The sequence below is a fragment of the Hirundo rustica genome, chromosome 24, assembly GCF_015227805.2.
Source record: "Hirundo rustica isolate bHirRus1 chromosome 24, bHirRus1.pri.v3, whole genome shotgun sequence".
In the NCBI taxonomy this organism is placed as follows: domain Eukaryota; kingdom Metazoa; phylum Chordata; class Aves; order Passeriformes; family Hirundinidae; genus Hirundo; species Hirundo rustica.
In genome coordinates, this window is record NC_053473.1 from 4,854,165 (window position 1) to 4,866,902 (window position 12,738).

General features: G+C 52.7%; 1 protein-coding gene across 1 annotated transcript in view; it reads right to left on the minus strand.

Annotated features, from left to right (window-relative positions):
- Nucleotides 1-5,308: 5,308 nt before the first annotated feature.
- The window catches only part of RAP1A (RAP1A, member of RAS oncogene family), a 30,220-nt gene continuing 22,790 nt past the window's right edge, over nucleotides 5,309-12,738 (minus strand). Inside the window, exons 7-9 of the mRNA XM_040085348.1 lie at nucleotides 10,037-10,180; nucleotides 7,534-7,649; nucleotides 5,309-6,041 (exon numbers count right to left, since the gene is read on the minus strand). Of these exons, the coding sequence (XP_039941282.1) occupies nucleotides 7,563-7,649; nucleotides 10,037-10,180 (231 nt within the window). The 3' untranslated portion in view covers nucleotides 5,309-6,041; nucleotides 7,534-7,562. The remainder of the gene's footprint in view (nucleotides 6,042-7,533; nucleotides 7,650-10,036; nucleotides 10,181-12,738) is intronic.

Below are 12,738 nucleotides of genomic sequence, written 5' to 3' on the forward strand. Positions count from 1 at the left end.
CAAACAGCTCGGTGGTGACGCTCTCATCCCCCGGTGCCTTCGTGGGTTTTGGGGCATTTCCCATTTGGAAATGATTTCTCTGCAGCCCGTGCACAACCTGAAGTAATTGTGTTTGCCTTGGGCTGAACTCTTTTGGCACTCTCTAAAAATAAGCACTCGATTCCTTCTCCTTGCCGTGGAGCTGCCTCTGCTGGGAGCAGAACCGAACAAACAAACTGATGAAAAATTAAAGGCGGTGGGAAATCCAGCAGAAGGGACTTGAGATGGCAACAGCACGGCCCCGAGCCTGTCGGGAGCGTGCAGCTCACAGCAGACAGTGACAAATAAATCCATGTGTGGCAGGGGGTGCTCCTGGGCCCCAGCTCCACTCGCTGGGTGTTGTCCCCCCCTCTCAGCTCCTGCCCTGGCAGCTCCAGCCCTGGCACAGATCAGGCAGAGTCCCAACCCCGGGGGTGCTCCAGGGCAGCAGGAGCCCAGCCCTGAGCGAAACACCTGCAGCAGCAGGACCTGGGGAGCTCTTCACCCCACCACAGCCCCCAGAGAGCCCCATCCCTGGCCTCCACCCCCCAAATCTGCTTCTGGCAGCTCCGGGGGCTCAGTCCCACCACGGCAGCAGGGGAGACACCCAGGAGCCTTCTCCCTCCTGCCCAAGAGCAGCTTTTTCTCTGACTCATCCTGCCGTGTCTCATTCACCACCTCGCACTTATTCAATTATTACTTCAGCCCTGGCCCCGCTCCGGGGAGCTTATCTCACACCAAATCCTCCTCAGTCAAGCCCTAAACGCTGATTGTTCCAGAAGGAAAGAGCCAAAAGCTGCCTGTTGGCTGCTAATCAGCCTCTGCATCGTGTGTGGAATAGAGGGAACACCCTGAGCTCGGCAGGGCAGCAAATCCGGGTCCTGTTCCTGCCCGGGCTGGTGGGGAACGTGCCTCCAGCTGTGCCAGTGGTTTCTGACACACCAGAATCACAGCCCGGCCCTGCAGGGGCAGCAGCTCCCTCGGGCCCTGCTCCTGCCCCTGGATGGAGCCAGCTTCACCCAGCAGCCCCTGGCAGAGCGTTTGAGGGAGCTGAGTCCCTTGTCTGAGGATTCCTCCAGCTTGACTCCATCTCCCGGGCATGCTCAGCACTCCTGGCACCTTGGGGAGAGGGGCAGATGGACGCTTTCCTTGTCCCCATTAAATCCCTGTACATTTCTAACAAGAGTTCAGAACTGTTTGCCGTTGAGGTTTCTTGCCGAATTTCGGTGCTTCTGCCCTGGATGCTGGAGTGAGCTGACCCAAGGCAGAGAAACCCTCAGCGTTGGTTCATCACAGAATCAGCGAGGCTGGAAAATCCCTCTGAGACCAAGTCCAGCTGTGCCAGCGCTGCCAAGGCCACCTCTGCCCCGTGTCCTCAGGTGCCACATGCCCAGGGGTTTGGAGCTCTCCCAGGGCTGTTCCAGAGGCTGCTCCCGGGTTTGGGGCAGCTCCGGTGCTGCTGCCACATCCAGCCTTTTGCTCCTCTGCGCCTTCCCCCGTTCCTGCAGATTAATCTGGGACAGAGCTGGCCGGTGTCGGGTCTCCCTCATTTCAAACATCGTTTATCATACGGGATAATCCTGCAGGGGCTCCTGTGCAGTCATATTTAATAACGTAAATTGCTTCAAATCAAACGAGTTCTCCCGTGAATTTAAGCCGAACTGACGCAGCAGCTCGACACTTGTTATTTCCAGAGCTAAATGAAAGATGGGTGTAGGACTCTGGACATCGGCAGCCCTCAAAATGTCACCCCCACGTTGGAATCATGGGCAGGGAGAGCCAAGGAGCCAGGCTGGAGTCAGTTTATCCAAGGATTTGTAACAGCCCGGGAAGGAAAAGGCAGCAGAGCTGCAACGCTGCTCCCTTTCACTCGGCTCCCCCTGCGCTCGCCCAAAACGGGCTGCAAAAAGCAGATTTCTCTGTAAAACACCTGCGGGGGGGAAGGCAGCGGTAGCTCCGTGTGGTTGGGGCTGCTGCTCTCCTTGGAACCGTTCTGGAGGAGACCCGGGGGCGTCTCGGGATTCTGGGCTGGAGAAGAGCCCCCGGAGGCAGATCAGTGCCGGGAGCATCCCCGGGTCCCCACCGGCACAGAGAGGCCTCAGCTCCATAAAGCTCCAGTGTCCAGCCCGGGGAGCCGCTCCCACCCCATGAATTTGCCCTTTGTCGGGTGTTTCTGGGCGGGGGCAGCAGCCGGGCCGGGCACTCGGAGCATCCTCCCCGCCTGCCCTGCACAAGGCGCTCCTTGTGCCCCGCAGCTGCTGCCGTGCCAGCAGCGCTCGGGCCGGAGCGTCGCTGCCTCCCGAGCAAAATGCCAGGGATGTTTGACCTCAAGGCGTCTGCCAGGACCCGCCAGGGAGAAATGAGCTCATCTGGGCAATCCCTGAGTCCTCAAGGTCCGGGGGATGCGCTCCCAGCTCTGCTCCCCGCCTGTCCAAAATCTCTGGCGAATGATTCCTGTTGCCTCTGGTGCTGCTCCCTCTGAAGAACATCCCGCTGGAAGGACGGAGCGCCCAGGACAAGGCGGACGCTGCCGTGTCTCTCAGCACAGGAGGAAGGAGCGGAGTTTCCTCTGTGCAGCTCCCTGCAAAGTGAGGAGAAAAGGCTGGTTTCAGTCCCGGGGTGATAGGAACAGTGTTTCCCCATTTCCCTGGAATTAGGAAGTCACTGAGCAGGAGAGCTCAGCCCCAGGCCGGAGCAGCCACGGGGGCAGAGCTGTGCCAGGGCTGCTGGGAGGCTGCAGCATTGGCTAATTAGCCCTGGCTGGGGGCTACCGAGCCCAGAGCCCCCCACTCCTGCTCCTCTCCCTCCTCCTGCACGGGGTTTGTCTCCAAATTCGGGGAGTTTCCTTCCAGGAGGAAAGACAGAGCTGTGGCTGAAAGCCAGAGCACTGACCAGCTGCTGCAGGGAACGCAGTGCCAGATCCCAGCCAGGGGGGTGGGAGCAATGTTCAACCCCAGCCAGGGGGATGTGAAGGATGTTCAACCCCAACCAGGAGGATGGGAACGATGTTCAGTCCCAGCCAGGGGGATGGGAACGACGTTCAACCCCAGCCAAGGGGATGGGAACGATGTTCAACCCCAGCCAGGAGGATGGGAACGATGTTCAGTCCCAGCCAGGGGGATGGGAACAATGTTCAGCCCCAGCCAGGGGGATTGGAAGGATGTTCAGCCCCAGCCCCAGGGATGGGAACGACGTTCAACCCCAGCCAAGGGGATGGGAACGACGTTCAGCCCCAGCCCCAGGGATTGGAAGGATGTTCAGTCCCAGCCAGGACGGCTAGCACGTGCTGGTTATTCACCAAAGCGGCACCTGAGCCTCTGGAAAATCCAATTTCATTCCTCAGTGCCTGGTCCTGGCAAGATAAAGAAAAAAATCATTACTTTTGGTGATTCTGCAAAGGTTAATGGTGGATTGAAGATGAATTTTCAAGATTCTCTGGTGGCTGCGGGGTGGGGACCGCCCACATCAGCCACTGCAATGGCAGGAACGCAGCTCAGAGCCTGCAGAACAAACCTGGATTTGAGCAACCCGGGAATGTCTCCCTGTCACTTGTTTGGGTCAACATCACAGCCTGCAATTAAAACTTCCCACTGCTGCAGGACGTGTGGGATCATCTGATCCAACCCACACTGCTGGGGAGAACATGACTGAAAATAACCTTTAGAAAACACTGAAAATAGATAAATACAGGCTGGGAGTGCGAGAGCAGCACATTGGCAGAGATGGCCGGGAATCTCTTTGGTGGGATTTGTGCGCAGCTCACAGAGGAGCTGGATGGCTCCAGGGGCTCCAGTGGAATTTTAAATGTGTCCCTTTGCTCACAGCAAAATGTTACCGTGCTCGGCTGGGCTCTGCTCAAAAGGAGAAGCCTGGGACTTGTGGGAGCTTTTCCTTTCCCCCTTTCTTTAGGACATTCTGCACGAAGCGATTTTTAACCCATTAACCACCGAGCGCTTCAGGACATTTCCGCATGACACAGAGCTCAAGCGCGTCCCGGGGCAGAACCGGAGCTGTCCTGCTAAAATCCATTAAAGAACTTTCATTTATTCCTAATCCACTGAGAAAACGAGCGCCTTGTGGGAGGCAGAAGGGAGAGGGTGGGAGCTGCGAATATCCCGAATTCGAGCGACGCCAGCGGAGCTTTCCCCAGCCCTGCGCCTCTCCCACACTCCCATCTAGCGGCAAGCTCGGCTCATCCTCATCCTCATCCTCATCCTCATCCTCATCCTCATCCTCATCCTCATCCTCATCCTCATCCTCATCCTCATCCTCACCCCGCACACACCCCACTCACCGCCCGCTCCGTGCCCCCAGCTCATACAAGAGACGTCCAGCGTTCGTTGAAATGACTTTATTGCTAAAATATTTTTACAGTTCGTAAAGACAACCAAGCTGCAAACACCGTGCTTCTGCTCCCCCCTGAGAGAGGAGGGGCAGAGGTTGGCTCGAAGACAGCTGAAGGAAGGAACTGTGCTTGTCAGCAGGCAGATGTTGTCACATCACCCAGATGTTGTCACATCACCCAGATGTTGTCACATCACCCAGATGTTTGCATCCAGTCTCGTCTGGGCTGCGTTTAGAAGCTGGGATCTCCCTAATTCAACAGCTGCATTGGGGAGGCAGTTCTAGAAAAACCTGGTTCCAAAACCCGCTCCCCCTGGTTCCCAATAAACTCCACAGCGGGTGCAGAACGTGTCACACTTTCAATTCCCATCTGGAGCAGCAGGACAAGGCCTGTGCTGAGTCTTCACAGTGAAGACACATTTCTGCTCTCTCCCACTCAGAAGGGAGGCAGGAACAAATCCTGGGGGATCCAGGAGGGGCCGGGGTCCCACGGGGGCTCTGACACAGGAGGATGGAGCACCCACGGGTCTCTTCAGATCCTGCTCCTTGAAACTTTATGAAACCAACAGGTGTTGCAAAAAAAAAAAAAAATACAAGGAACAAACCCAAAATGAAACAAAAAACACCCCTTCAGCTGATGAGGGGCCACCAGCCAAAACCACCACAGAAACCGAGGATCATCCTGCAAGTCAGAGCCTGGAATGAAACCAAACTTGTGCAGATCAGAGTCTCTGAACACGGGAAATATCCGCAGCAAGAGAATCTTTAAAAAGCCAAGAGAAAGCACAAGAGCTGCCTGCTGTCCTTTGGGAGGGGTGCCTCACACCCAGCACGGGGGGAGAGCCGGCAGAACGGGCTGGGGGCACCTCAGCAAAAGCCCCGAGCCAACCAGGATGGGAGAGGAACCCAAAGGCTGGAAAGGGTAACAAAAACACAGAAACAAAAATGAAAATGTACTAAAATTTAATCATTCATAAAAGCTGTAATTTAATCTGTGACAGTAAAACACAAGAAGCAATATTAGAGTTGGTTTAGTATATTATATATTTTTTGCTTTTAAAGCCATAGAAATCAGTTATCCCAGTTTGTTTTTTTTTTCCTATAAAAGACCCATTTTTCCAAAGCATTATGCACAAACATTTTTAATTAGAATACAATGGCTGAATGAAAATAATGATATTCCGTAACTTTTAAATATAAAATGAAGTCAATGACTCAAAAAGTTATTTGCTGCAGTGAGTTCAAAGGGAGTTTTTGGATAATATATATCTATAGTTATAGATATAAAATATAACAGTGGAACATTTTTAGTGCTTGATGGGGAGAAATTATGATACCATGGTCAATATGAATTTTAATTATAGTAGCAATCTCTAACATTTGAAATGCATCCATGCTCCTTGGGATAATCATATGCTAGAGTCAATTATATTTATTTTCACATCTGTTAATTGCTATTGCAAAGGAGGAGGGATATTGGCTTAAATTTCCAAGAGATATACACAGAGCAACTGCTTTTTCTGGGGGCTGTGTGCAAACCATTGTTCAGATCTAAATTCTTCCCGTAGTATATAAAAAACAGGAGAAGCTTCTTCTGATATGTTACTCATTTCCATAAGGTTTTGAAGTTGGGAATGCTGGCACTTTCCATTTAGGCAACAGTTCTTCATTCCTGCAATCTGGAGAAAGGAAAACAAAACACGAATAAAAGGTGATGGAGGGACATTTCTTACCCTGCTGATGAGATCAATGACCTCAAAGGCCTGAAAGCCAACGGCTCCGTGCCCACAGGGAGCAGCAGAGCTCATTTCTTTTTTTTCCCCCCCAGAATTCAGGGTTCTTTCTAGGTACAGAAAGCAGGAGATTGCGCAAAGCGTAACTCTCCAAGCGTTGTTTTATCACGGCCACAGAGCAGCGCCAGGCAACTGCCACCCTCCTGCCACTGCCTGATACCGCCCTGCCCACCGCCTCCAGGGGCTCTGGAATCCTGGAGCAGCAGCCCAGGGGAGGGGGAATCTCATCTTCTCCGTTTTGGGATGTTCTCAAATCCTGAGGAGTCAGAGACCCCCGAGCCACGACCCAGCTGTGGCCAAGGGGACTCAGGAGGGTGGAAGGAGATGGGCTCAAGGTCCCTGCCAGCCCAAACCATGCCATGGTTCCGTGCTTCCAGCTGACTGAGCACAGGAACTCCTCCAGCAGCTCCCAGTGCTGCTGCACACGGGGTCCTGGGAGGGAGGGACGGGGCAGAGATCCCTGGGGAATCCCAGTTCCATCCTGGCTGAGCAGGAGGGATCACCTGAGCAATAGGAAAAGCCACTCAGGCTCTTCAGTTTCCTTTTCCAAAGCTATTGTTTCCCCACAGCCCTGAGCTGTTCTTTTCTGGCACCCAAAGCCTGGGCTAAGGCATCACCCATCCTGAACCTCAGAGCTGCCCTGATCCTCCTGAGCCACATCCCATGGCCTCAGGGCTCCAGGCCTGCCAGAGTCCCCGTGCTCAGGAATTCAGCCCTGAGAGCCTGCAGAGGCCAGGATTTGTCTCTGGTGCTGCAGGGCAGGGGCAGCTGAGCTGCTCTGCTCCATCCACAGGACACAGCAGAGGCTCTGGGGGTCCCAGGAACCCTCGGAGGGTGACAGCCTACGGTGACAAAGGCACCCAGTGCCCTTCCCTGCCCCCAAATGGGGACATTTCTGTCCCAAACCTGGAGGCACAGAGCTGCTGCTTCCTTCCAGGAGCACGACAGAACAGCTGTGAGCACACAGAGCTTCCTGCCAAGATACACAGGAAGATTATTTATAGCTGCGTCCAGCCTCGGCGTGGTTTTTCGGTTGGGTTTGGTTTGGGTTTTTTAATGCTTGTTTTGGGTTTGTTTTTTCTCTTTTTCGGTGGGCAGCTTTTTATTTCTGTGCCACTGAAACCCATGTCCCACCCAAAGCAATCTGCAATTGTCCCCAAAGCTCCCAGCACGGGGACAGCAGTGGCAGCAGCAACTTCTCAGAGGATAAGAAGGGAGCAGAAGTGAGCCCTGAGCTCAGAGCTCGGTGTCACAGGCCGGAGGGAGAACCCAGAGGAGGCAAAAGAAAGTTCCAGGAGAGCAGCAGAGGGAAATGGGCTCTGTTAGGAGCTGCTGTGCCCTGCTCACCTGGCCCAGGTGGGATTCAGACACCTCTTACCTGGCTCAGAGCTGCTGCATGATGGGAGTCTAAAGCAGCAGACATGATTTCTTTTTAGGCTTCTTCTTTTCCACTGGTGTTTTTCTGTTTATCTGTCTGACCAGGTCATAAAAGATCTGCAAATGAAAAACACAAGCTGAAAAATCCAAGTGATAAAACGCAAACTGTCGAAACTGAGGCAGGCTGGGGAGCTGACAACTCTTTCCTGGTGGCTGCAGTTGTGTGAATTAATTTGCTTGAATTTATTAAATGTTTCTCAAGCAGCTGCTTATGGAAGAAAGAACCCAAAGCTCACATCAGTGCACAGAACGTAAGGGAGCTGGAAATTCAGTTTATCACCACCAAAGCCTTCAGAAGAGCACGGCAATGAAGCAACAATTTCCTTGCTTTGGAAAAGTGGGAGAAAACTCGGGATTAACACAGGGTTTTCTAAGCCAGGCATAATATCCTGAGGGATCACCTTGCCAGTGGTGCCCCCAGAGCACCCCCCTGCAGGGAGGGCACAGGCAGCCCTGTCCCCTGGCTGTCCCTCCCAACATCTCAACTCTGACATTTCCACCAGGGGACTTTTCCAGGGCCCTCTCTCAGCTGCACAGCTTTCGGGAACGCTGGTGCCGGGAGCTGTTTTCCCAGCAAGACTCAACCCATTTATAGCAAAATGAGCTTTGCAAAAAAATGCTTGGAGCGGGGTCACAGCATTGAGGAGAAATATTTCAACCTTCAGAGGGCTCCACCCTTGTCCTTGTTTATTTTTTCCCCTTCCTGGAGTGGCTGACAGCTCACAAATTCTTGTTGATTCCAAAGAAATTCAGAAGACAAAGAAACAGTTTATAACACACTGTAACAACTGCAATTTAAGATTTTCCTTTCTCATAAGTTAGATTATTCTGCTGCTGGTGCTGACTGTGAGTACAGATGTCTGCAACAAGGTTTCAGGAACGCCACCATCCCTAAAAACAGTCAGTGTGCAGCAAGAGCATCTCAGAGGTCACCAGAAGGAACACCCCACTCACTCTGGGTTAAAACTTATTATCTGAAAGGTTTGATTCACATTCAGCAAACACATGGAGGAATTTATCACTCTTTACCTAGATTTTAACAAATTTAAAAACTCCCAAAGTAGTGAGAAAGCAGGAGTAAACCCCCAAAGAATGCAAATGCTTCCCCAGCCCAGGAGGCAGCAGGACAAACTCCCAGTGCACTGAGCTGCTCCATTCACAGCTTCTCTCTTGCATTTCCTCAGCTTTTGTACTTCTCACAACTAGGAAAAATCAGCTGGCAGGAAACCAGAAAATGAGGATCACAAGGAAACCAGAAACTCATCTTCCAGATAATCACATTCTTCTCCCTGATGTCACCTCACTGGAGGCTGCAGACCCAGCAGGGCAAGAGGGAGAGCCCCAGGCGAGGGATGAGGGGTCTCACCAGGCTGTGTCCCCACAGAACCCCCTCTTCACACGGGGTGAGGCCTGACGAGGGTCAGTCTGCACCCCAAACGTGGAAATGCACCCAGCCCAGCATCTGCCACCCCCCTGGGGAGCTGCTGGATGACCGAGCTGCTCCTTGCTTCACCCCCAGTCCCGGTTTCACCACTCCAGCCCAGACACACAAACAAATCCCTGCTGGCAGCAGCTCTGCTGGATGCTCAGCACCGCAGCCAGGCTAATCCCAGCCCCTGCAGCCGAAATTCCCGGAGCCTGGAGCTCCCTTCCCTCTGCAGCAGCCCCATGCAGCACACCCTGCTGCCTGCCAGCCCAGCCCTGAGCCCTGGCCAAGATCCTGCTGCTCCTGCTTATCACACCCCCATAAACGGTCCCAGTTATCTGCTGGCACCAGCCCAGCTCTGCTGCACGGGGTCACCTTAGCTTTTGTGCCTGGAAACTTGGCCTCTGGCACAGGCAGATAATTCCCAGCACAGAAGAGAAACTTGGTGCCTGATGTGGAGCAGAGCTCCCTCAGCACAACCCCACGGCCCCAGGCAGCAGGAGAAGGCACCCAGAGCAAAGGGGGACTCAGTTAAACTCAGGGAACCGCTCAGATCTGGGTTTGGGCAGGGTTTTAGCAAGCTGGGTGCTTACAGAGGGCTGTGATGAGGCATCTGCAGCCACAAGTGCAAATGCTTCAAAACCAACAGCCAGCAGCACACAAGACACGGAGTACAATGGGGCATCATCCACGTTGGGAATGGCAGCAGTTATCTGGACAAAATATTCTCCCCAGATAAAGTTTATCTAAGCTGGGAGTCAATCCAGCCAACTGGGCCTGCTCAGGAGCCTCTGCTACTCCTGGCCCCCGAGAGAGGCCACAGAAACACGGCTGGGAAGTCACCCTGCCTCTGCAGAGAGAAGGGAGCAAATCTCCTTAAAGCAGACAGAAAGGACCTGAATACACTGAGCCCTTCCCCAGGCTGAGAATCCAGGCTCACCCCAATCTCCCCAGGTCAGACACACCTGCTGGATCAGTGTCCTGTGCATGCTGGGGCACGGGAGCAGGGGGTGCTCACCTCGTTTACGTTGATTTTGGACTTTGCAGACGACTCTAGAAAGGCACAGTTACACCACTGTCGTGCTAAGTTCTGCCCCTGCTCTTTGCCCACGACTCGTTCTTCCTCCAGGTCACATTTATTGCCAACCAGAATCATGGGAACCTGGAGAGGAGCAAGCAGGAGGAGAGATCCATCAGCGAGTTCATGGACTGAGAGCTCTGCGCTGCTGCGGCTCTCAGACTGAGGAGGGAAAATGTAATATGAAAAATGCAATATGAAAAACGCAATACGAAAAATACAGTACGAAAAATGCAGTACAAAAAATGCAATATGAAAAATGCATTTAAAAAATGCAGTATGAAAGATGCAGTATGGAAAATGCATTTAAAAAATGCAGTATGAAAGATGCAGTATGAAAGATGCAGTACGAAAAATGCAAACCAATCAACATCAGGAGACGATGATGAAGTGGCATCTGCCCCTCTCCAGTGTCTGTGGCCCTCCAAGACGTCCCAAACAGGCACAAAAGGAGGTGGCCCAGGCCAGCTTGGACGGGGCTGGGAGCACCCTGGGGTACTGAGAGGTGTCCCTGCCCAAGGCTGAGCTTTAAGGACCCTTCCAACCCAAACCACTCTGGGATTCTGTAACACCCTCACAGGGGAACAAAAACCACCCCAAAACCTCTGCTAACAAGCCCAAGTGGCACTGCCAGGTGCCAGCTGCACGCCTGCAGGTGACACGAGCGGCCCCAGAGGCTGCCCCAGCCCCGTTTCCCCCAGCAGAGCCCGGGGCTGTGCACAGCTGGGGCTTCTGTCACCCTGGCTTTGCTGTGACAGCTCTGGCGATGGCACTGGGGGCAGAGCAGGACTGTGCCACAGCCCAGCATCATTTCCTGTTTCCTTCACACTGAGAAGCAGAAAAAAAACCCCTAAAGGGCTGCTGCTGAGGGCGTGCACCCGCTCCAATTGCTCAAACGTTTCATTCTTTGAGCAGAAATCGAGCCCCTTCCAGCTGGAAAATAAATCACTGCCCGCTTCATTTGGTAATTTACTACACACTGTGTGTTTTGAATCTACTTGAGTGTTAATGTTTGTGGTCTCTTCCTGACACAAGATTAATTTTTGTCTTTAAAACTTCCAGCCATATCCATTAGAAAATGATAATATTTTTATTTTTGCGACATAAATTTTCCTTATTAAATCAGGAACCTGAAGTCACAGCACAGATGAAGCAAATGCAAAAAAAAGCTCATCTGAAATCAGATCTACAGGATATTTACAGCTCTATCAGCTTAGATAAAGTAGTAAATATCCTGTTCTTTACAGATTTCTAAACAGTTAAGAGAAATTCTCTCATAATGAAACATGAAAATGTGTTTTGGATATGTTCAGCAAAAAACTGAAGTGTATAAATATGAGAAATAACAGGGCAAAAAGTGATACCGAGATGAGTAAGCAGGACAGGTTTGAAAGACATGAAACTGTGTAAGGTCATTTCAAAAGGTATTAATGGTTTATCCAAAAATGGAGTTTGGTGAGCCACTACCTTTGATCATTTGCTGTTAGGTGTAGAAGATTGGAATTTAAACTCTTGCAGATATATATAAAGTAATGATTTCTGTATTGGGACTTTAGACATATTCTGATACGAAAGACAGAAAAAGGAGCACGTTTCCTAACTCACCAGAACGTGGCTTAAACGTTCAAAAGGTCCTCGAGCTTGGATTCAACAGGTAACACACAAAGCAAATAAATGCATTTTAACAATGCAAACAGATCCTGCAGCCCAAAGGAGGCAGCATCTGCTGAGGGATGAACCTGCCCAGCTCGGGGACAAATCCCCTGCGAGCACAGGATCCTGCCAGCAGGGATTTACCCCAGAGGAATCCCTGCCTCAAGGAAAAGCAGTTTTGCACAAAGAGAAGCTCAGGCTGTAAAAGCAAGGAGGGGTCCAGGGCTGTTCCAGCCAGGGGAGCAGCACAGGACAGGACAGCACAGGGACAGGGACAGGGACAGGGAGAGGGAGAGGGACAGGGACAGGACAGGAACAGGGACAGGACAGCACAGGACAGGACAGGGACAGGGACAGGGAGAGGGAGAGGGACAGGGACAGGACAGCACAGGACAGGACAGGGACAGCACAGGACAGGACAGCACAGGACAGAACAGGACAGGACAGGGACAGCACAGGACAGGGACAGGGACAGGGACAGGACAGGGACAGGGACAGGGACAGGACAGGGACAGGGACAGGACAGGACAGCACAGGACAGGGACAGGGACAGGGACAGGGACAGGGACAGCACAGAGACAGGACAGGACAGGACAGCACAGGACAGCACAGGACAGGGACAGGACAGGGACAGGGACAGGGACAGCACAGGACAGGGACAGGACAGGGACAGGGACAGGGACAGCACAGGACAGGGACAGGACAGGGACAGGGACAGCACAGGGACAGCACAGGACAGGGTCAGGACAGGGACAAGACAGGGACAGGACAGGGACAGCACAGGACAGGGACAGGACAGCACAGGGACAGCACAGGGACAGCACAGGGACAGCACAGGGACAGCACAGGATGATGCTCCAGGGGATGCAGCCGCCCTCACCCGAGCCTGTCCCATCTTCTGTCAAACACCAAACTCCCCACAGCTGACCCTTCCTCATTTTAAAAAGAGTTTAAACAACCAAAACAACAACCCAAGACTCTCCCAGGCT